Source organism: Ranitomeya variabilis, chromosome 6 (genome assembly GCF_051348905.1).
Source record: "Ranitomeya variabilis isolate aRanVar5 chromosome 6, aRanVar5.hap1, whole genome shotgun sequence".
NCBI classification, from domain to species: domain Eukaryota; kingdom Metazoa; phylum Chordata; class Amphibia; order Anura; family Dendrobatidae; genus Ranitomeya; species Ranitomeya variabilis.
In genome coordinates, this window is record NC_135237.1 from 39403011 (window position 1) to 39427409 (window position 24399).

Below are 24399 nucleotides of genomic sequence, written 5' to 3' on the forward strand. Positions count from 1 at the left end.
CCATGCAGTGCTAACCACTGAGCAGCCGTACTAAGCTATAAGCCCTCCTATATGTCATACCTATACCTGTCTGTGACTTTTGTCATTTGTTTTTTTTACAGCTGTGGGAAACATCAATCTAGAAGATGAAGAACGTTTATCTGCAGTGGATTCTAAAGAACGATACTTTACCTGCACTCATTCATCAACCAATATTGACGGACCATTGTTGTTTACAGAGACCTTTGCCTTTAAGAAGAGGCTCTCACTACCAATTATAATTTTGCCATTCCTAAGGATTGATATAAGACAATCTTAATTTAAAGGGGTTTGGAAGAAAAGCTCAATATCAATGGTCTTGGTAGGGAGTGGAAGCCTTTTATGCATGATAGATATAATTTTCGATGCCGGGTATAAATTCTCATATCTGCAGAGACAGAGGTCTAAATTTATTAGCCCATTAACCATCCATTGTTTACCACCGGAGTCCACGAAACCATTGTTAGTTTCCATGCACGGCGCCCCCAGTGGTCACTTCTGTTCAATGCATGCACATATGAAATTTTTCCACTTGCTATAGATACATTGTTCTGTAAGTAAGCATGGAACCATAGAGGATAATAATAATGCTTTCTTTTTTTCTTTTTATTTAACAAAAAAAGCCAAATTTTTGCCTAATCTAAAAACATTTATAATCATACTTTTTGTACATATGTACATTTTAAATTGTAAAAAAAAAAAAAAAAAAAAAAAAAAAAATTAGGTATAGTACATTATTTTGTGAAACGCTTCATGAGACGTGAGCACACTTAGATGGTCTTGGGGGGAAAAAAACCCCCAATACAAATAACAGAGCACTGATACTGTAGAAATGAGAGTGGCAACCAATGCAACTCCAACTGTGGAGGAACCTGTCGCCATTTAGGGCACAGGCCCCGACGGAGGATGGAGGGCCAATGTTTGCCTGCCTGTAGACATAGCGGAGTCAGAGAATGACCATGTAGATTTGGAGATGTAGATAAAATAGAGATTTCATATGGAAGCGAGAGAAATGGCATCAAAAACCCGAATGTTTGTGCCATATATATATATATATATAGATATATATTTTGGGCTGAAATTCTAAATTCATAGAATATATGTAGAATTCTGCAGAGTGTGCTGGGAATGTACGACTTTCCATGATGGCTCTTGGATCTTGTAGGGACTTCTTTGGCATGAATGGATATGTAGATACCTCTAGTAACGGACATCATAAACGACACACAAGTTTCATGAAGTGGAAAAAATTGTGGACTCTCAGATTAATTTTCTGTAAAAGTCATATATATATATATATATATATATCCAGTCCTGGTCCCCAGATAATAAGATCGGCTGGAGGGCCACGACGCGGACATCCCTACTATAACCAGTGCTGTGCCTTTCTGATGCATCGACGGAAACTTGCAGAAGCCCATCTTGGACACAACCGGCTTATTTAATAATGTAGTGCTTGAGAAATAAAATAGGGATTTTTGTGTACTCACCGTAAAATCCTTTTCTCCTAGCCATTCATTGGGGGACACAGCTCACGGTCTGTGTCCCCCAATAAGGCAAAGGAGAAATCCACAGCTCACGACATGGGAAAATATTGAATAATATTCTATCATTCGTAAACCCAATTGCCAGAAGGCCCTACTGCATATAGTGAAGAGCGTAAGATTTCCGGGTCAGAACTTAAAGGGACATGCCTGCTCAGATTAGTTCCACATCGGAAGGTAAGAGATGAGCCAGGGATGTCACTTCTATTAATACCGGGGCTGGGTTGCGTGCAGAACGGGCAGGTATCGGTAGATACGACATCACCGACCCACCCTCCCCTCCCAATTCAGGACTGGAATACCCTTCTAAGTTCTGGTTAGAGAATTTTACCCCTATAGATTGATAAAATAAATACAAGCCCCCATCTTTGTAACCGACTTGTGAACTTTTAATTCCTGGCAGTCAGTTCATAATAACATATCATATAACCGATCAGTCAGCAGGGGGCGCCACTGAGCTCAGAAGAAAGTTGAATACAAAGTGTTTTCTGCACCATCAGCCTAGTATGACGGCTCAGCCTCATTGAAATGAATGGGGGATGAGCTGCAACACAGAGGCATGGCCCATGGACAAGCGTGATGCCGCTTCTACAAGAAAGTGGACAACTAGTTCTCAACTTGGCCTCTTTAATAGAGTTTTCAGGACTCTACCATTGATGAATAGGTTATTAACATCAGTATGTGGGGATCTGACTCCGGACAACTCCTCTGATCAGTTGATTGACGAGGGACGGCTCCAAACACCACATAGTGGTCATGAATGGTACTGCATGCTCTCTCTAAATCACATGTATAGGAAAGAGCAGCAGGGCCGGGCACTATATAATGTACGTAGCTATGACACTTCAGGAGAGCCATGGCCCAATTAGCTGATCGGTGAGGGTGGCGGGAGTTGGATGATCATGGATCTGATATAAAAGCGGAGTCTATCAGCACCTAATGACTAGTACTGAGCGCCTGGGCTTGGTCTGAACACTTGTAAAGTTGGAGGGAAAGTGGATGTAAATTTGCGCTGCCAGAGGTCCAATATGCGATAGCAGTCCGAGAGTGTTCTGATGTAGATTTTATTTGTCAACGCGTTTTGAAGTATTCATACTTCTTCATCAGGATAAACCACAATGATCATTGCGGTTGCGCTCACAGTCGTTCCAGCTTTTACTTCCCTCGTGGTTTCAAGACTTGGCACCTGACTGCGCCCTTAGGATAAGGTCATCAGTCCGAAAAAATCCAGAGAACCCTCTTCTGCTTGTAGAACTATCACTTAATGTGGTGACACCGAACTCCTCGCACCAGATTATTAAACAAGTGAGACCGGGCTTCACATTCTGCACGTTTGGAAACGGTTTTCTGCAAAGAAGTACAACAACTCTAAGGCAGACAAAGTGGAATGTAACTTCTCTTTTTTTGTATTGCTTTACCTGGTTTCAGCCGTGTTGTAGCTTTTTAGCGTGCAATTGTTTGTGTATGCCTTATAGTGTTCAATTTCAGAAACTTGCAAATATTCTGTAACCGGTGAAGTACTAGATTTTACCAAAATAAATATTGACTTTTCTGCATATTGTCACCTGTAGAGTTTACCGACTCGAGAAAAGCCGCCACTACTCTGGGATGTGGAATTACACATGTGATCTTTTTACATTTTCTATAGAAAACCGAAATTTACCTCCAGGATTTCCAAGATTATTAACTATACAGCAGAGCTGTGACATTTGTGAAGTATCTTGTATTAATAATAAATGCCACCTACAGAACGTCAGACATTAATCAACCTCCTCTTGTTTCTTCTTCCCCCTCATACGGAAACACTTTCTCCGAATTATAAAAAAAAAAAAAAATATATAGGATCATCTATTGTTACTCTCCGAAATGGCACCTCATCTGTCTGCGTCTGATATTGCATCTCATCCCCATTTATATATATATGAAGACAGACAACCCCTTTAATGACGACCTTTAACCACATTTTTAATGTTGAAGTGGACACAATAGTAGCTGCAGAGCAAGACTAAACTTACATACTTTTTTTTTTTATTTTTAGTTTCGCCTCTCCATGACAGATTTTAGTGATCAAAGATTTTGGCACACAAGGAGTTAATATTTTAAAAGTCCAAGTGGGTATTACTTAGAGATTTCACTGGGGGCGTGCACTTCTACTTTCTGACCAATCATAAACAGGTAGCGACACACTAGAGAAAGAACACACCCCTGCTATAGTTTAGTGTGAAACATGTATTGACACAGAAACAAATAAAGTTGCACTCTGTGGCGCTATAGCATGTAAACATGAAATATATGAAAGTTGAATTGCATTACTGCTCTAGATAGGAAAAGATGGAGATGCTTAACACATAATTTGACCAATTCATGCATGCCCAGCAACCAACGACAAAGCGATCTCCGGTGGCTGGGAACCTATATAATGTGAATCCTCTCTTAGGCTGAAGCCTGCATTTATGGGTAGGTATGTAAGCATCTCCATTTTTTCTTATTATCCAGAGCAATAATACAATTCAAGTTTCATGTTTGCATGTTATAGCGCTACAGAGTGCAACTTTATTTATGTATAGAGATGGCTTCTCTTAGTTCGCACCTGTACACACCTGTTTTTGTGTTTGGAAGTGACCGTATTTTGTTCTCTGACTGAGCACTACACCCACCAGCCTGTGGCGGTTTTAATGGCAGCAGGGACCTACCTACCCATAAATGCAGGCTTCAGCCTAGGAGAGGATTCACATTAGGTCGGAGTCACCCTTGCGAGATCAATGCGAGTCTCTCACATCAAGTCCCGGCACTGCCGCTGGCACTCGGGACCGGAGTGTTCAGCTGCATAGAAATACATCCAGCCGCATCGTTGGTTGCTGGGCCTGCATTAATTGGCCAAATTATGTGCCAAGCATCTCCATTTTTGCTTATTATCTAGTGCAGTAATGCAATTCAAATTTCAGTCTGCTCTCCTAACTGCAGAGTGATGACATGCTGGAGCCCAGCAAACCTAAGTGTGACTAACAGCTTTTAGCTCATATTTCCAGCAGCCAGTGTGGAAAGTGCTCCATAGTTGAGTCTCATTATAAACACTTCTCGTAATTCTCCTCTCATGGTGCTGCCAGCTCTGCCAAACATAAGCAGGCATCCACATACAAGGAGAAAATGAACTAGAGTGTAGACCCTACTGGAGCTTAGAACAGGCTCTTCAGAGACATAATGACACAGTCTGCTCTCTTTATTGCAGAGTAAATACATGTGCTGGTGTACAGCAGACCTGAGTGTGATTAACAGCTTTCTTCTCCAGCAGTCAGTGTGAGGGAGAAGCAGTGCAACAAAGTTAGCAGCACTACACTTCGCCTTTGCAATGCTAATTTGAAAGGACAGCTATTAGAAGAGTTTATACTCAGACTCATCTCTGCTCCCCCCCCCCCCCCCACTCTGACTGCCAGAGATGAGAGCTGAAAGCTGTTAATCACACTCAGGTCTGCTGTGCTCCAGCACATGACATCACTCTACAATGAGGAGAGCAGACTGTCAATGCATATCTCACACTGAGCCTGATCTAAGCTATTGTAGGGGCGAGAGGGATATTTTATCCCCTTGAATGTGGATTCCTACTTATGATTGGGAGAGCCGACAGCAGTAAGGGACGAGAGCTACTAGAAGTGTTTGTAATGAGACTAGCAAAGATGAGAACTAAAAGTTGTCCGTTAATCACACTCAGATCTGCTGTACTGCAGCATGTCATCGCTCTGCAGTAAGGAGAACATACTGTCAAGCTACGTTGCCCCCATGAGTTTTTGGGACGTTTTTGATGTTGGAGCTTTTCTGCACCATTTCTGCACCTATTAAGTAAATTAGGTGACTTGCATTTTTTTCAAGTACATTTTTAGAGCGTTTGACTTTTTAGTACGCCAGGTTTTTTTTTTTGTTTTTTTTTAATAGGTTGTTTTTTTTTTTTTTAATACTTTCTGTGACTTGTCTTTGACAAAACTTTATTTATACAGTCATGTGCAGACTTACATGCAGTTTCGATGCTTTTCCACCATGGATATGCACTAAAAACATGTGGATTGTACGTATCTAATACAAGTCTATGGGAAATATCTGCACAAAAAACTCAACGTACCTACAAGAAGAATTGATATGTTGCACATTTAAAACACGCAGCGCACATCAGATATGGGTCAGAGCCTCATACACAAGGAATAAGTACAAGCTCCCAGTGAAGTCTCTCTGATAAATAATGTTAAAGCCATGTGGGTGTTAACTACTTAGGTGCCAAGTACTTTTATCACTAACATATCTGCAACAACGAGGCAAAATAAAATAAAAAAGTTTTATTCCGCTCTGCAGTCACTATTACATCGTGTGACCAGTTCAACATGAAAAAATTGGTAGAAGGTCCTCTTTAAAGAGGACTTGTCAATTTTCATAAATATGTATTTTTTTTTTAGTCTGGTGTAAATGCCGCTGTTCTCCTGAATCTGGTGTTCTTCTTTAGTTCATGCTCCTATTCCTTCCAGAGCTCTTCCCTGTGCATAAATCTAGTCTTCTTAGCCAATTGGGTGGGGTCCACAACTCTTCTCTGAGGACCACACCCCTTTGGTTAACAAGTGTGGATTTATACACTGGGAAAAGGGGGCCATATCTCAGGAATGGAGAGGAGCAGAAACAAAAGAAAGACAATGCCGGATTGAGTAGAACAGCAGCATTAAGACTTACATATTTAGGGCACGTGACAGGTCTGTAGATGTGTGTGGTCCTCAGTACCCATAACGCTGCCTTTTCCTCAGTACCCATAACGCAGCCTTTTCTCTTGCTACAGCCAGAAAAGATAGTTTATTGAAATGACAAATTCCTGTCCACTCATTTCCCACCTGGGGGATCATCTCTCAGTCCAACGTCGGTTCTGGGGGAAGCAGCTGTCTGACACTTTGAGAAGACGTTATGTGAAGACTCCGCAGCTTCTCTTTGGCGGTTTGCTGAATTTCGAGTTCTGCATGTTCATCTATTGATCTGCGGATGCATCTGGTCAGTTCTGAGATTCCCTGGTTTGTAGCCACAGAGATCGGGATGATTTCCTTGAAGTTAATCTGACAATCCGGGACCAATTCTTCCGGCAATGTATGTAAATAATCTAATAGCAAAAAAAACAGGTTGTTATACACATTGGACATTTTCGTGGAGGCGCAAGAACGTTACCCAGTACAATCCTCCCAGTGCACTTCTCCTTCTGCACCCGCGGCTGCTCCGAGACGCACAGATGTCTTCAAAAACACATAAACCTCCTCTGGGACTGACGCTGCCGATCCTCCACGTTCCCGTAATGTGAGATCTCTTACCCTGTGGATTTTCCAGTTGTTTCACCAACTCCCGCAACTTGTCGTCAGCTTCAGGCAGATCCATCTTATTGACCGCTAGTAAGGCAGGCTTATCCAGCAGATCTTCTTTGTACAATTCCAGCTCCTAAAATATTACAAAAATGTTTTAATATGGTTTAATTAACTTGAAGGCGACAAAATGTATTACCAAACATGACCAATAGAGAAGAGAGGAGCTGTTTCTAGAAAAAAAAACAAAAAACGTTGAAAGCTAGAAAAGGACGGCTCTAAATACCTGTGCATCATTAACATTGCATCTAACATTAAGGGGTTATCAAGCGTCTCACACTTGGACAGTAAAAGGCGAGAAGCGCAGCGGTGGTGGAAGCCAGCGGAGAATAGAGATCCGAGTCAGTCCTTTGTATGGATGGGGGGGGGCGTCCATGCTTCCTCACTGTTCCAGGACCCCTTATTGCGATTGGTGAGGGTCTCAGTAATTATCCTATATCATAATCACCTATCCTGTGGATAACTGGTAGATGTTGTTCATGGGCTTAACCCACCACGTGTAAGGTAAGCAGGGAATGTGGAGTGATCAAGAAAAACAGCCACCAACCACTAAAACTTCAACTGTTTCCCAATCTGGCAATTATACTAGTTTTTGCATTTTCCTGCTATTCTTCCATGGGCCATAACTTTTTTTTATTTTTCTATTCACATAGATGTATTAGGGCTTATTTTATGCAGAATAAGTTGTAGTTTTAAACTACACCAATTCATTAAACCATTTAATGTACTAAGAAACGGGAAAAAAAATGGGGTGAAATTACACAACAAATGCAATTTTATTTTGCGTGGTTACGGCAATAACAAACTGGTTTATATTTTTTTAATTAGGTGGGGAAATAAAGAAAATTTCTAAAAAAAAAAAAGGAAACCGGACATGTGATGTAAAGAGTACGTCATATGATAGGAAGGGTATAAAGAGGCAATCAGCAGAGAATGGAGGAACTAAAAACACGGATGTGTAAAGTAACATCTAGTGATTAGTGACTTGATATATTTAAGCCTGGAAACTTGGCTAATATTCCCAGAATCTAAGTTTTACTTCCTGGTTCTATGACAGTCGGCAAAGCTGTAAAAGAGGTCACAGCCGGTTAGGGATTGTGCACACGCTGAATATTTGCAGCAGATTTTTCCGCATATAAAAAAACTAAGAATGTTGGCAGGAAAAATGTTGCATAAAAAAGACTTTTTTTTTTGTGTTTTTTATGCTTTTTTTCCCTATTTATTTGAATGGGTGAAAAATGGTGAAACAATTGACACGCTGCAGAATTGAAAAAATGCTTTGATTGTTCAAGTCTGCAAGGAAAAAAAAAAAAAGCAGCGTGTGCAGGAGGATCTCAGAAAGCTCAGTCCCTATGCTGGGACTGGAAAACAATACAATTTTTACCGTTCGAAAAATGAGACAAAAATGTGAATAAGCCCTTACTGTCATATCTTCTCCCTGTACAGCCTCTGGTGATACAGGAACATTTTCATTCAGAATATATGATTACTGCCAAATTTAAGGGAGGGTGGGATTATTTTTTTCCTAATAAAGGGGCAGTTTCTCTTCTAATCGCCCCCTCTACAATAATCAGGTCACTTCTCAACTTTCTAACGTGGATGTTTATTGGGATGTGAATTACCGAGATTCAGGTCTGCCCGTAAGCATGAGCCGGGACGTGTATCCACTCTTACTTTTAGTCCCAAACATTAACTGTGATGCAATTTTTACAAAACGTTCCACTTTGAAGCAAAATTGCATAAAGTCATGACTGTAAGTAGCTGGGCGGCACTTTCCCTGTGTCCACTTTCATGTAATGTAGAAGTATAGCTGTATAACACGATTATTACATGTCATAATTTAACATATGTCCAAAGTGGAAATTGTTCTGGCAGCGCCATCTCTGGGAGCACATCTGCACAGCGGGGTACTCACCAGCGTCAGTAGCTGCACAGTCTCAAAGGCCGTTCTGAATGGAGACTTGACGGAAAGCTGAAATCCAGAAACATCGACCTGGAAGTGGATACAAAAATCGATAGAGGTGGATTTCATATCGAGATAAATCAGAAATGTCAGAATTGAGGTTATGCATGACTGCCGTCAATGATGTATGGGTGTAATTGTGTCCCCGCTTAATTATAAAGTGCTGTGGATTATGTTGGCGTTATATACGGTAGACACATTTATTATTATTAATCATGCTAACACTGATCCATCAACCATATGGCTCTTCCTATCTCTGCCACTAGATGGCACCTCACTCACATAACAGGTCACCGTGAAGCACCTTCTAGAGGGGTCATATCTGGGGGGCAAGGGTTAGGGCGCCCCCTTCTGTTACTGTTCTGCATCGTCATATTCCTGCATTGATATAAAGGAGTCGCAGGAAGCATCGGAAAACTTACTACGAAGAGCAGCTGCTTCGTCCGCTCCACGTGCTTGAGAAATTTGTGGCCCCTTCCTCTGTTGCGGTGCGCACCTTCTATTAAACCGGGGAGATCGGCAACTGAAATCTACAGAAATCCAGGGAATGATTAAAGGAGCGACGGACTAAAGACAGAATAAAACATTTCAGATGTGTAAGTCTCCTCCTGAAAATAGTGGGATCCCAGGAGCTGTGCCCGCTGCACCCAGGGCCGGTGCCGGCTGTGTTAGACATCGAGCGCCTGCCATTAACAGCAGCCTCCACTTTAATGCTGCCATCAATCACCGATCAAACAATCACCAGTTGGAATAACCCTGCTTTTCTCCAGTTGACGAGAATGTAAAAAAAATGTAAATAAAAAATTGCCACGACCGTAAAAGTAAAATGTAAAAAAAGAAAATTTAGCCTATACAGTAAACGGCGTAAAAGAAAATCTAAACCGGCAAAAATGAAATAAATTGTGATGAAAAAAAAAATGTATGTAACAAAAATGTCAGCTCGGCATGAACAAACGCCTCCCACAGCTGCAAAAATGGAAAATAAAACATTCTGGGTCTTTAGTTTTCCAAAGCCTTAATTTTTAAGTCACGAAAAAAAATAAAATAAAATAAAATGGAACAACGTGCACCCAGATGTCTAATGCACAGGTACGATTCACTTCTATGGCAGGAGGGCAGACAAATATGGCGCCACTCATCTCGGAAGAATCGAAGGATTGGATGGCTAAAAAATAAATGGCTCCAAGATGTCCGCTGACCGGCCAGTTATCCCGATGACGTCGGCGGCGCGCGCTTTGTTATTACCTGCTTGAAGTCGGGGTACATGATTTTTCCCAGTTCGGGTTGCACTGTTGTAACTGTAAGACAAGAGTGATGAAGGATTTAGAGTCAGATGTCTTCCCACTAATGAGCTGTGACGGACATTGCTGTTACAGATCATGTGCAGGGTGTACAGAGCGGGCAGATGTCAGCTGTGCTACACAGCCAGCACGTGCCTCCGGCAACAGTAGCAAGACCCAGCTCCGATCATTTATATGCCTCTGTCAATCTCCATCTAATACAATCTCACCCCCACCCCTACTGCAGGGAGCCATTGAGCCCGTAGAAGGCCCCCATGGCTACCATCTCAGGCCTCTCAAAACCAACCCCTCCTTTTCCCCTCCATAAAAAAAAAAGACATATTTGGTATTGTTGCACCAAAAATGCCGAGCTATGAAAACATAAAATTATTTAAATCGTACATTACACGGCAAACAAAAACAAAGTTTTTCAATCGCATTTCCCACCTCAAAGTTTTTGCTTTTTTTTATTTTTTATTTTATTTTTTTTTTTTTTAGAAAAGCCGATCAGAGATATGTAATGTCATGAACCCAAAAATAAAATACCTACTATTAAATTAAAAGATAAAAATACACAAATATATACGGTATATAAAACAACAAACGAAAAAGTTTAATCTCTTTAACCATTAAAATATATTTACAAATTATAATGCATACGTTTGGTATCGCTGTTATCGCACTGAGCTGGAGAATCAGATTTCAAGATCATTTTTACTGAACAATAAACGTAAAAAGAAAACCCAATAATAAACAATGGCAGAATTGCTTTTTTTTTTTTCATCGTTGTAACCCACCTTGAATTTTCCCCCCCCATTTTTCAGTAAATTACGTAGCAAAATAACTGGTGTCACCCACAACTGCAGCTTGTCTCACAATAAAGAAGCCTTCGCAGGGCGATGTCAACAGGAAAATTAGAAAGTTATGGAAAATACAGGAAGAAAACACAAAAGCGCAAAAACTAAAAAATGGCCAAGTCTTGGGTTATTCCAGCACTATTCACTTTTGCATTGGGAAGTAAACGGTGCAGAGAGCGTCACTTGTACAACTTCTACAGAAACCTGATCGGGGGCATCGCACACGAGCCCTGGTCCTGAGAATGCATGCTTTGGCCATTAGGGAGCTTTCTCTTGCGCCATTTCCACGCATTATGTAAAGCGAAGGCAAGCAGTGGATAGTAAATGGAGAAGAACTATAGAGGAAAGAGTTTATTTAACTTTCTTTTAACCTTTTAAAAGGACCAGATGATTTTTCATCTTTGCACTTTCCTTCTTTTCTTCCCCTTTTTCCAAGAGCCACAACTTTTTTCTTTTTTTCCCTTCGACATACCCGTACGAAGACTTTGTTTTTACAGAAACAGTTGGAGTTTTGAAGGACGCCATTTGTTCTATTTGATAACATACTCAAAAATGGTCAAAGAATTCCAAATGCGATGAACTGGTGACAACCCCTACAGTATTTATTGTGCGGTAAAAATGTCCTGGCGACGCAAATCTTCAGGCCGGTACGATTATGGCATTACCAAACATGTGCAGGTTTTGTTTTATCATTTTAATTGATTAAAAAAAAAATTGTCATCATTCCCTGAGTCCTGTGCTTTTTCAATCTATGGAGCTGTAGTAGTTTTTTTTTTTTTTTTTTTTTACAGGGAGACGGGACATTGAATTAATTAATTTAATTTCATGAAGGAGGAGTGCCAAACAGGAATTCTGGTGTTTCCAATTTTCCCCCTCGTCATGGTGTTTACTGTACTAGTTAATTTTATATGGTCATAGATTGGACAGATGCAGCAATACCGAAGGTTTATTCATTTCTCAACTGCAAACTTTTATGTATATATATTTTTAAAAACTTTTTTTTTCTTTTAAGATTCCTTAATGGACTTGAACCAGCAGTATAGAGTGTAAATATGCTGGGCATCACAGGAGACCCAATACAGCAGTGATGGGGGCCTCCCGTGGCCCTTACTTACAATGGTAACCCATAATCACACTGTGGGGTCCATTTACTGCTGTCAGTGATCAACAGAGGCATCTAAACCATGAAACAGCAGTGAGAGGAGCCAACTCCAGTCGCTGCCATTACACGCAGGCTGGCGTCTGCTTTGTGTGGAGCGGGCTCAGCTCCTGAGCCTGCTTCATAAATGTGGACTCTGGAATGGATTTACAGGTACTTCCTTGTGCACCAAGGGATTAATCCACTCCTAGTTTCAGGCATTTAAATCACTGTATCAGCAGAGCGTGAAAGCAGACTTATCGGAGGAACACGTCAGAGGTGACGCAGACTGGAGTGAGCCGCCATTGATGCTTCATGGCTTGGCTGCAGGTGGTAAAGCCGCATGTGTGTCATTATCTCTATGCAACCACGGATTACTTACATGGATAGTCTGCAATCTGTGGTTTGGCATGCGAGAGGCTGCTGAGTAATGAGGACTTTCCAGCATTTGGAAACCTGAAAAACAAACAAATAGGGATTTTTGTGTACTCACCGTAAAATCCTTTTCTCCGAGCCATTCATTGGGGGACACAGACCATGGGTGTATGCTGCTGCCACCAGGAGGCTGACACTAAGTATTACAAAGAAAGTTAGCTCCTCCCCTGCAGTATACACCCCTCTGCTGGCTCCCAGCTAACCAGTTCGGTGCAAAAGCAGTAGGAGATCAATAACATATAAGCGTATAGCATGTCACATTATATATGAGAGTATAACATATCAAATGATAAAAACAAATACAACTAATAATAGGGAGGGAGCTGTGTCCCCCAATGAATGGCTCGGAGAAAAGGATTTTACGGTGAGTACACAAAAATCCCTATTTCTCCTTCGCCTCATTGGGGGACACAGACCATGGGACGTCCCAAAGCAGTCCCTGGGTGGGGACAACATCAGATCAGGCCGTGTAACCGCTACTTACAAGTGCGCCAAGGCGGCCTGCAAAGTCCGCCTGCCCAGACTCACATCTGTGGAAGTGTGTGAATTATAGTGCTTCAAGAATGCATGCGGACCTGAGACAGGGAGATAGGCTGACATCTAGCACGGAAGGACTCCTGGATGGTGAAAAGAATCCACCAGGCTAACGTGGCCGATGAACCCGGCTAAACCCTTCCTGTGACCATCGGGAAGCCTACTTACCATCGAGAAGCCCAAGCAAAGTGTCCAACCTTTGGAAGGACGCCGTCCTCGATACGTACCCACTTGGAGCACTCACTACTTCCAGATTATGGAGAACCCATTCCGTTGTGTGGACTGGAGCCGAAAGATGAGAGGACGATGCCCCTGCAACAGTGGGAATACAAAACCACCTTGGCAACGAGGGAATGGGATGGCTTGAGGGCAACGATGCATAGATGGTAATAAGGAAAAAAGACTGAAAGGAACAGAGTGGGAAGCTCTGAAGACTCATCAGGATGACAAGAACGCAGAGAAGAAAGGGGAGTGACGTTCCCTTATCGTAAAGTCTTTCTGGATCGAAAAAAGGAGTGTACTGTAAGATCCCCAGGACCATTAAGGTCCCCCAGATCTAACGGTACCCGGTAGGGAAGAACTACAGGTGGAGACTCCCTGCGAGAAGGTCCATAGTTCCAATTTTGACGAAATAAGACGGAGAAATACTAGTACCGCAAGCGAGAAAACCTGACATGGTCAGTGCGGGTCTCCCAGGATCACTGGGGGCCTTTTCCGCTTCCAAAAAGGTCTCAGACGTAGTGGAAGAGGAGTTATGGAAATTGGTACCGTGGAAGAAACGGAGAATGCACTGCGATAGACTTGGATCTTGCAGCCAAACCATGAACTGGAGTACATAGGCGTTCAGCTTGGACGCCATCCGACCTACATCTGGAGTACTCCAGTGAAGGCAGATGTGAAGGAAGACTTCCGAGTGAAGTTCCCACTCACTTGAGGAGAAAAACCCTGACGGCTGAATATGTCAGCCGCCCAGTGTTCTACTCCAGGGACATGTACTGTTGAGATCACCGAATGATAGATCTCGGCCCATCAGAGAGTGCGAGGTACCTCGGCCATGGCGCTTGACTGTGGGTACCTGCGAGATGATTGACGTATGGCACAGCCGTGGCATTATCCAAATTGAAGAACCTTACTCAGGTTCTGAGTCCCCCGACTGGAATAGCGCTGACTTCAGCGCTGAAAAACCGCCGGCCGCAGCCCCCTCCAGAAGAAATAGTGACCGCAATGGAGGAGGAGGAAGATGGCCGCCGAGATCTCGTCTGGAACGAGAAGCGCCTGAATAGGGGGGCGGAGCCGCTAGAAGGGGCTTCCCGGGCTGCGGCCTAAACAGGGCCGAAGCCGGGGACTAAAGTTATGGCTTCGGCCAGCGCGCACCCGCAGACTGAGGGGAAAAGTGCCGCGAAGCTCTGTGGGGACCCAGTCGCTATGGAGCCCTCCTCTGACCGTCGGAACACCCAAATCTCACGGAGCACTTACCCCAATATGGAGGGGGACCATGGCAGATGCTGCAGGTAGGAGCTGTGCCCGGGTAGATAGGACGATGCAGGGTTGGGGAGCCTCCATCCACCATCCCTGCAGAAGAGGGGTGGAGAGGAACCGTCTGCCTCCTTCCATCATCCGCTTTTTCAGTGGTGATGCAGTGGGGGCTGCTCGGACGCCACGCTGGAAGGTGCCTCTGTACAGCCGAGGGTAAAACCTGGTGGACAGGGCTGAATGTCCGGCAATAGGCCTGGCTGCAGAAGAGGATACTGAAGGTAAAACTCCAGTGCTCGTCTGATAAGGGAGGGGGGAGATCGGTGCCCTTGAAGGGGCCCGTCGCCCCTAGAATCAGCTCAGGCAGTGGCTTCCCACGTCGCAGGAGAGGATACGGAGAGGTAAAACTCCCGTGCTCGCCTGTTGATGGTTCGAGGAGATCGGAACATGAAAGAATCCGTCGCCCCATTCGACCGTAGTAAAAAGTAAAAAAACGGAAAAAAAGAGTTCTTTGGGTCTGAATAGCAGACCCGTCCGTGTGCCTCCTACGGACACTGAGCAAGAACTGGTTAGCTGGGAGCCAGCAGAGGGGTGTATACTGCAGGGGAGGAGCTAACTTTCTTTGTAATACTTAGTGTCAGCCTCCTGGTGGCAGCAGCATACACCCATGGTCTGTGTCCCCCAATGAGGCGAAGGAGAAATATTCATTGCGAGGAACATTGGCTCACAGATCAGTGCGCGGGGCGTCCGCTTGTGCGGAGACGTGTGGACACTGCCTGTGACATGCATGCTGCTGTACTGTGCGCAGAGTGCAATCCCTCACATGTATGACGGTTTTTACCATGTGAAGATTTCAAAAAATAAAAATAAAAATGACGCTACAGTTTTTAAGCTAAAATATAGTCCATATGCAAATAAGGAAGAGGCAGCCTCATTGAGATGGTCAGAGACATTCAGAAGTCTGATGTCTTGACTTTTTCAGCTCATAGACATATAGAATACAGAGGGTGAAGAATGTGGCTGTAGCATATAAAATGGCCTCTTTGGCCCCTTAATGTCCGACGGACTAATAATGGGCCCTAATCTAGAGTGCTGTTTTTATGGCATCTGGCCTATGGCTGCCCAGAGACCTAGGGCTGCCCAGAGACCTAGGGCTGCCCAGAGACCTAGGGCTGCCCAGAGACCTAGGGCTGCCCAGAGACCTAGGGCTGCCCAGACACCTATGGCTGCCCAGACACCTATGGCTGCCCAGACACCTATGGCTGCCCAGACACCTATGGCTGCCCAGACACCTATGGCTGCCCAGAGACCTATGGCTGCCCAGAGACCTATGGTTGCCCAGAGACCTAGGGCTGCCCAGAGACCTAGGGCTGCTCAGAGACCTAGGGCTGCCCAGAGACCTATGGCTGCCCAGACACCTATGGCTGCCCAGAGACCTATGGCTGCTCAGAGACCTATGGCTGCCCAGAGACCTATGGCTGCCCAGAGACCTATGGGTGCACAGAGACCTAGGGCTGCCCAGAGACCTAGGGCTGCCCAGAGACCTAGGGCTGCCCAGAGACCTAGGGCTGCCCAGAGACCTATGGCTGCCCAGACACCTATGGCTGCCCAGACACCTATGGCTGCCCAGACACCTATGGCTGCTCAGAGACCTATGGCTGCTCAGAAACCTATGGCTGCTCAGAGACCTATGGCTTATCAGAGACCTATGGCTGCTCAGAGACCTATGGCTGCTCAGAGACCTATGGCTGCTCAGAGACCTATGGCTGCTCAGAGACCTATGGCTGCTCAGAGACCTATGGCTGCACAGAGACCTATGGCTGCACAGAGACCTATGGCTGCTCAGAGACCTATGGCTGCACAGAGACCTATGGCTGCACAGAGACAGCTGTGAACAGTAGAATATCACAGCTTCTGCCTTCCTGACTGCCCTATAAAAGTGCTGTGCATGCAATCAACACCCCTGAAAAAAAAGTTGCAAAAAAGAAGAGGATAATAAATAATATAGTGCTGCTGATCACACCCTGTAATGGCAGAAAAAATACAGTATTCATTTTTAGTTATTTCTTTGACCTTCTTAAAAAAAAAAAAGCTAGAAAAGGAAAATAAAAGGGAAAAAAATAGTATTTTTAATTGCGTACCCTCACAATGAAGAGCTAATAAGTATATAACAAATATATGCTAAAAAAAAAATTGTGTGTGTGTGTGTGTGTGTGTGTGTGTGTGTGTGTGTGTGTGTGTGTGTGTGTGTGTGTGTAGGGGGTGTTATTAAGGTCTAATACACTGTGGACATTACGGGGTTAAGATTACAGAGATTTAACATGAAAACTCTTCAATCTGCCAGTTCACTTTCATCAGGTATCCATACATGGAGTTCAATGAATCAACAATGGCCTCGTGATTGATAAATCCTTAATTGGGGCCATTGCGCCGTGATTTCTCCATCAAAGGAAACATAACGAAATGGCTGCAACACGATAAAAAACACAATGGAGGGATGGGACGGTGCGCAGGGACGGAGCGGTGAAGTGCGCCCCTGTTAGCCTGTGGATGGCAGTCCTAAAAGCAGCACTTCGCCTCCGCTAATTAAAGGCACAGAGCAAACAATGGAGGCAGCGCCACTTCATGTGTAACCTTTACATTCATCACATCTCCATGGTTAAAGGTACAAACGTACAGAAGATCGTAGAGAAATTAAATACCAGAGTTAAAAGCTGGAAGCAGATAAAAGACGGCCGGGCGGCTGCTTCTCCGCTATGTTACATACATTGGTTTTATTTTCTAGATTACCGTTTTTTGGGGTTTTTTTTTTAATGATTATGGGGAGGACGGCTACCTCACCCAAGGGGCTGCTCTTCACCGTCTGGCCGCCGGGTCTCCCAACCCGAGCTTATCGTCTCCTAACACATATGAACCAGTGAGCTTTGATCCTGAGCAAGGTCTTTGCACGGATGTATGAAACCGGCCATGTTTTTCCAGAACTAGATATAAAGAAATTAATCAAATAGCAACTGAATGAGGACGACCTGAGGCACACGCCAGGGTGCCGACCACACTTGCCGAGCACTGACCGCAAACACCAGGGTGCCGACCGCATGTTCCAGGCACCGACCGCACACACCAGGGTGCCGACCGCATGTTCCAGGCACCGACCGCACACACCAGGGTGCCGACCGCATGTTCCAGGCACCAACCGCACACACCAGGGTGCCGACCACATGTTCCAGGCACCAACCGCACACACCAGGGTGCCGACCGCATGTTCCAGGCACCGACCGCACACACCAGGGTGCCGACCGCATGTTCCAGGCACCGACCGCACACACCAGGGTGCTGACCGCATGTTCCAGGCACCGACCGCACAAACCAGGGTGCCGACCGCATGTTCCAGGCACCAACCGCACACACCAGGGTGCCGACCACATGTTCCAGGCACCAACCGCACACGCCAGGGTGCCGACCGCATGTTCCAGGCACCAACCGCACACACCAGGGTGCCGACCACATGTTCCAGGCACCAACCGCACACACCAGGGTGCCGACCGCATGTTCCAGGCACCGACCGCACAAACCAGGGTGCCGACCGCATGTTCCAGGCACCAACCGCACACACCAGGGTGCCGACCACATGTTCCAGGCACCAACCGCACACACCAGGGTGCCGACCGCATGTTCCAGGCACCGACCGCACAAACCAGGGTGCCGACCACATGTTCCAGGCACCAACCGCACACACCAGGGTGCCGACCGCATGTTCCAGGCACCAACCGCACACACCAGGGTGCCGACCGCATGTTCCAGGCACCGACCGCACACACCAGGGTGCCAACCGCATGTTCCAGGCACCAACCGTACACACCAGGGTGCCGACCGCATGTTCCAGGCACCAACCGCACACACCAGGGTGCCGACCACATGTTCCAGGCACCAACCGCACACACCAGGGTGCCGACCGCATGTTCCAGGCACCAACCGCACACACCAGGGTGCCGACCGCATGTTCCAGGCACCAACCGCACACACCAGGGTGCCGACCGCATGTTCCAGGCACCGACCGCACACGCCAGGGTGCTGAACGCATGTTCCGGGCACCGACCGCACACGCCAGGGTCCCGACCGCATGTTCCGGGCACCGACCACACACACCAGGGTGCTGACTGCATGTTCCGGGCACCGACCGCACAGGGCAGGGTGCCGACCGCATGTACCAGGCACCGACCGCACACACCAGGGTGCCGACCGCATGTTCCAGGCACCGACCGCACACACCAGGGTGCCGACCGCATGTTCCAGGCACCGACTGCATGTTCCAGGCACCGACTGCACACGCCAGGGTGGCGACCGCACGTTCCAGGCACCGACTGCATGTTCTGGGCACCGACCGCACACGCAAGGGTACCGACCGCATGTGACGGGCACCGACCGCATGTGACGGGCACAGACTGCACACACCGGGGCCTCGCCAGGTGCCCAAAGTACAGATCTTGGTGATGACTTCCTGACATAAACATACGCTGGAATCTGCGGCTCTTGTTTCCTCCGGGTGGGTTTGGATAATAAGAAGGAGATCTCTACTCACCCGACTAACCCCACATCAGCGATCAACTTCATATCCAGACGGATTACTTTTTTTTGGCCTTTGGCAGGAAGAAACTCTGTCCTGTATCCTCCGCCCAGACCTCCTCTGGCCACTCGCAGCTTGTCACCATCTCTATCCAGATCTCCTATTTTGGTGCCGGTGTCAGTAGTGATGGCGATGCCAACGGGGACTTCCACCTGACAATCAGCCCCAGATGTGCCTTTGAGAGATCGAACACTGAGAAATGCAAGAAAAATGGCACAGAATTACACACAGCTATAAGTACACTATGTAGACAAAAGTATGTGCCCCTCCACATTACTCCTATAGGAGCTTTTCTGTCTGCAGGATTTTGCTATGTAACTCAAGACCAGCATGATGTCGAGGCAGGTTTGATAAAATTCCTGTTTTCTTTGCTGTAGATGTAGCAGTGCCCAGAATGCTGAGCTGTGTGTAACCCCGCCCACACCACTGATTGGCAGCTTCATGTGTCAATCAGTGGTGGGGGCAGGGTGACACAGATTAGCAGGACTGCCTGGCATGTGACACCTAGTCCTGTAGTGATAATCTCCTGCAGATAAAACACTGATTGTATGGATACTGCAACACACAGACTAGTAAGTGACACATCCCTGGAATCAGGCTCTTTGTCCTATATTATGCTGCTCTCAGATTAAATAATAAAAACCTGATGACATATTCCATTTATTACAGAGTTGGTCCCTTGGCATACGTAACAGCTCCCGCCCTTATGGATAGGTCTTCTACAAAATTTTGATAGTGTCAGTCAGAATTTTGCCTCTTCATCCAGTGAAGCATTTGTGAGGTCAGACGCTGATGTTGGGGAGAGGCTGGGATCACAATCTGTTCTAGTTCATCCCAAAATTGTTGGATGGGCTGAGATCAGAGTTTTTTCCCCCGTCAGTCATGTTCTTCCACACCAAACTCCTACAACCATGTTTTTATAGCCCTTGCTTTCTGCAGTGGGCACAGTCACGGGAAACAAAAAAGGGCCTTCCCCAACTATTCCCATAAAGTGTGAAGCCACAATTGTCCAAAATGCCTAGTTATGCTGAGTATTAAGATTTCCCTTCACTAGAACTGGGTGTCAGGGATTGACCCCTGAAAAACAGGCTCATAGCATTATCCTCCTCCACCAGATCCAGCGGGAACAATACAGCCAGAGGGAGTAACGTCCTCCTGCAATCACCAAACCCAGCCTCCTTCATCAGATGCCAGATAGACGCCCGGCATTGTGCTTGGTGATGTACGGCTGATTGCAGCTACTCAGCCATGGAAACCAGAGGGATCCATGTTATGCATTCATGGGTCAGAGTGAGAATCTGAATTCTGTGATTGAGATGTCCCAATACTTTTCTTCTGTCAGTGGTCAGATTCCTAATGTGGCCATAACGCAGATCAGTCATTTCCACCAACAAACCTGAAGATGGGCTTTTCTAATGGAAGTTATTTCCCTGCACCCCTCACACGTCCTGTCTGAGACCTAACATCACCTCGGCCGCCCCTTTCGATATAACTTGTATCATGAAGAGTTACATAGTGTGAAGTCTTATAGGGGATATCCCATGAGAAACATTGATTACCTATTCACAGCATTGGTACTAAACACATGATCAGTGTCCACCAACTACGAGAACAGGGGATCCCATGTGGCACGACTTAAATATTCAGATAACCAGGACTCACCTACTATTAACCCCGACACCGCCAACAAAGCGCTTCTGAGGAAACTTGCTCTTTATGTGTTTCATTGTGACTCCATCTTTCGCCACCACCCAAACGTCACCTCCTTTGCCGCCTTCTCCACCTAACCGGGGAAGACCCATGCCGCCGGCGCCACCTTTCACGAGGATCCTCAGGTTGTCGATGAAGTTTCCATACTACGTGAAATAGAAAGCAGACAGGTAGTATGAGAATAAAAGCTGCCGAGCTCAGGTCTATCACACGTAACAGAGAGCGATACAGCACCGCAGCCAAAAGCGCTTACAGTCTAAGACGTTATGCCCTTCTGTGCACCGTGATGTCAGCGTGCGTGTACGCAGCGGGATCAGGAGCTGAGCCCGCGCCAAACCGGGCATTTGCTGGCTGTGCTATACAGCTGGCACCTACTGCAAACCACAGTGAGCTCCAATCACTGCTCTTAAACCTTTTAGCTCTTGATATCAATCAACGGATATGAAATTTAAAGGGGTGGGCTGTTGGTTAATGTATGTACCGGCAACAGCATGACGATGGGTCACCATGGCTGCCATATTGGTCTTCCTAAGAATCGCAGCTTGTGGATGAGCCTCATAGGAGAATGTCAATTTCGGTATATACAAGTCTGTTGATTTTCAATATACAGAACAAGGGTAAGTTCACACAGGGCATTTTTGCTTTTTTTTTACTGCAGCAAAACCTGATCATCTTGGCAGGAAAGAAGCTGCGTCAAAACCGCAGGCGGATTTTTTTTTCTCTTTGTCCAGGCTAATGTCCTTGGATTTTCAGCACCAAATAATGATACCTGCGTTTTTTTTCAACACCCATAAAAGTCAATGGGTGAAAAAACACAGCAAAAACGCTGACAGAAGTGACGTGCCCTATGTCCAAAAAAACGCAGCAAAGCATAAAATACTGATCAAACAAAAAACCAATGTGTGTGCATGAGATTTCTGAAATCTCATAGGCTTTGCTGGTATTGTAAAAAGCAGCTGAAAATTAGCATAAAAATACGCAGCAAAAAAGCCCTGTGTGAACTGATCATCACACAATTGCAGGTGGAAGTTTCCTCTGGTGACTGAAAGTAATAACATTTTATATATATTATGTAAAAATGTAAAAGTACTCGTTTTCCCAATAATATAATAAAAACCACCTGGTCCATAAAAGTTCACACTATGAAAAAAATAAAATTAATTCACCAATATGGCAAATGCCAGAATTGCTCTCTTCATGCCACACTACCCGCCAAAAAAAAAAAATGGAAAAGAAAGCAATCAAGGCATCACATGTACCAACAAATTGTATTAATAAAAACATCCGATCACCATGCAAAAAAAAAAAAACAAAAAAAAACAAGCCCTCCCACAGCGCCATCCATGAGAAAATAGTTACAGGTCTCACAGACAAGGAACACAAACTAATTATTTTTTTTTCCATCCTCAAAAATAATAAAAATGTATGTCAGTTTGGTTTTGCCATAATTATAATGACCTGGAGAATCGTGAATTTTAACACAATTTAATAGTAGAAAAATATTGTAAACCGGCAATGCAAAAAAAATTACATTAAATAAAACTAGATTATTAGACAAATGTCTCCATAAAATTAGATTTATAAAAAGCTTATATGGGACGGGGTTACATGTGTCAGCCTGCAGTATGAATTACGTAAGCCCGCTCCATACACTTTTTTAAATCTAATTTTATGGACGTTTAATAAAAATCTAGCTCTTTCATGTTTTATTTCCGGTGCTGGATCACATTATTGTTTACTCTCCTCCGGTCACTCCAGGACACCGTTCACATTCTCTGCGGTTCTCGCACTCATGGGGAGACGATATTTTTCACTTTTACGTTCACCAGACAAGAAATGTGGATATATAAAAAATTTATGGATTTTTTTTAACCATTTCACCACACTTGGAGACCCCCCCAACCCCCTGCTTTCCATGACATTATACGGTACAATGAACTATAACTCGCCCCCCAATAACGAGCCGTCGTATGTGGAGGGACACGGAGGAATAAAGAGGCGATTCCTGGCAAAAGGGTGAAATATGGCTCCAGTGGGAAAGGGTTAGGGATGGTGGTCTCCCTGCTGTGCTCAGGGGGCTCCTGGAGGACGCTATTACACAGCGCACCGCTTCTGGCATATAAGGTTCCCCACAACCTTGTCATGAGGACCGTTCATGTGTCCGGGAAAGTTGGATGAAACCAGTATGGCGACATGACCATAGTTTCCCATGTTCCTGGATTCCAGGCTGACACTAGGGATGCAATCACCCCAGCTTCACCCAGACAGAACTAGGAAAAAGGCTGAACTGGTAGATGGGGGACACAAACCCAAGCACACCCGGAGAGGCAGAGTAACGGAGGATAGGGGGAGTACAAGACAGGCGGACAGCGCACCTTCCGGAGCAGCGCTCTGCCGGCGCACACCATGCTGCAGAGGACGGGAGCAGAAAGTCACAGAGAGCGGCACGGTGCACACCTGATCGGCGTCCCCGCAGCAACAGTGCAGCGAAAGGAGCGTTCCGGCCACACAGGGAGAACACGTGACTGCAGCCAGGGAGGAAAGGAGAGACAGACACTAGAAGAGGGAGAGGGAGGGAGAGACACAGAGGGAGGGAGAGAGAGAGAGAGGGAGGGAGAGAGAGGGAGGGAGAGACACAGAGGGAGGGAGAGAGAGGGAAGGAGAGACACAGAGGGAGGGAGAGAGAGGGAGGGAGAGACACAGAGGGAGGGAGAGAGAGGGAGGGAGAGACACAGAGGGAGGGAGAGACACAGAGGGAGGGAGAGAGAGGGAGAGAGAGAGGGAGGGAGAGGAGAGGAGAGAGACGGGGGGAGAGGAGAGGAGAGAGACGGGGGGAGAGAGGGAGGGGGAGAGAGACAGAGGGATGAAGAAAAGAGAGACAGGGAGGGAGAGAGACAGGAGGGAGAGAGACAGGGAGGGAGGGAGGGAGAGAGACAGAGGGAGGGAGGGAGAGAGACAGGGAGGGAGGGAAGAAGAGAGTGACAGAGGGAGGGAGGGAAGAAGAGAGTGACAGGGAGGGGGAGAGAGAGACAGAGGGAGGGGAGAGAGAGGGGGAGAGAGACAGCGATGGAGAGAAGATACGGGGAGGGGGAGAGACGGAGGGAAGGAGAGAGACAGAGGGAGGGAGGGAGAGAGACAGAGAGAGGGAGGGAAGAAGAGAGTGACAGAGGGAGGGAAGAAGAGAGTGACAGAGGGAGGGGGAGAGAGAGACAGAGGGAGGGGAGATAGAGGGGGAGAGAGACAGCGATGGAGAGAAGAGACAGGGAGGGGGAGAGACAGAGGGAGGGAGGGAAGAAGAGAGTGACAGAGGGAGGGGGAGAGAGAGACAGAGGGAGGGGAGAGAGATGGAGGGAAGGAGGGAGACAGAGGGGTGGAGAGAGGGAGGCAGGGTGGATTGATTTAAATCACGCCGATTTAAATCATGATTTAAATCACGATTTAAATC

General features: G+C 45.8%; 2 protein-coding genes across 10 annotated transcripts in view; one reads left to right on the plus strand and one right to left on the minus strand.

Moving 5' to 3' along the window:
- The window catches only part of ADAM22 (ADAM metallopeptidase domain 22), a 329143-nt gene extending 326025 nt beyond the window's left edge, over positions 1-3118 (plus strand). For 3 of the 6 annotated variants that reach the window (XM_077268285.1, XM_077268287.1, XM_077268289.1), the window contains one exon: positions 102-3118. In XM_077268285.1, the coding sequence (XP_077124400.1) occupies positions 102-122 (21 nt within the window). In that variant the 3' untranslated portion in view covers positions 123-3118. The remainder of the gene's footprint in view (positions 1-101) is intronic. The other 3 variants (XM_077268284.1, XM_077268286.1, XM_077268288.1) reach the window with 1 other exon arrangement.
- GTPBP10 (GTP binding protein 10) lies at positions 2776-23548 on the minus strand. 4 transcript variants are annotated; one of them, XM_077268295.1, is made up of 10 exons: positions 23412-23548; positions 20907-21100; positions 19200-19436; positions 12561-12634; positions 10149-10201; positions 9326-9433; positions 8856-8933; positions 6893-7016; positions 6428-6687; positions 2776-2909 (listed from the first exon to the last, which is right to left on the minus strand). In XM_077268295.1, exons 2-9 carry the CDS (start codon positions 21044-21046, stop codon positions 6443-6445), a joined length of 1059 nt encoding a protein of 352 aa, XP_077124410.1. In that variant the 5' UTR covers positions 21047-21100; positions 23412-23548; the 3' UTR covers positions 2776-2909; positions 6428-6442. The 4 variants fall into 4 exon arrangements, with proteins under 4 accessions (XP_077124410.1, XP_077124409.1, XP_077124407.1 ...); XM_077268294.1 differs by having other exon boundaries at positions 23330-23486; XM_077268292.1 differs by having other exon boundaries at positions 23264-23476.
- Between the last annotated feature and the right edge of the window lie 851 nt (positions 23549-24399).

Bases quoted from the DNA above. Each gene is read 5' to 3' on its own strand.
- GTPBP10 (XM_077268292.1), bottom strand. From the start codon at position 23,362: ATGGTGTGCGCCGGCAGAGCGCTGCTCCGGAAGGTGCGCTGTCCGCCT. The intron at 19,437-20,906 runs GTGAGTCCTGGT...TGCATTTCTCAG, and splicing joins GGTGTCGGGGTTAATAGTAG to TGTTCGATCTCTCAAAGGCA. The intron at 8,934-9,325 runs GTAAGTTTTCCG...ATCCACTTCCAG, and splicing joins CGAAGCAGCTGCTCTTCGTA to GTCGATGTTTCTGGATTTCA.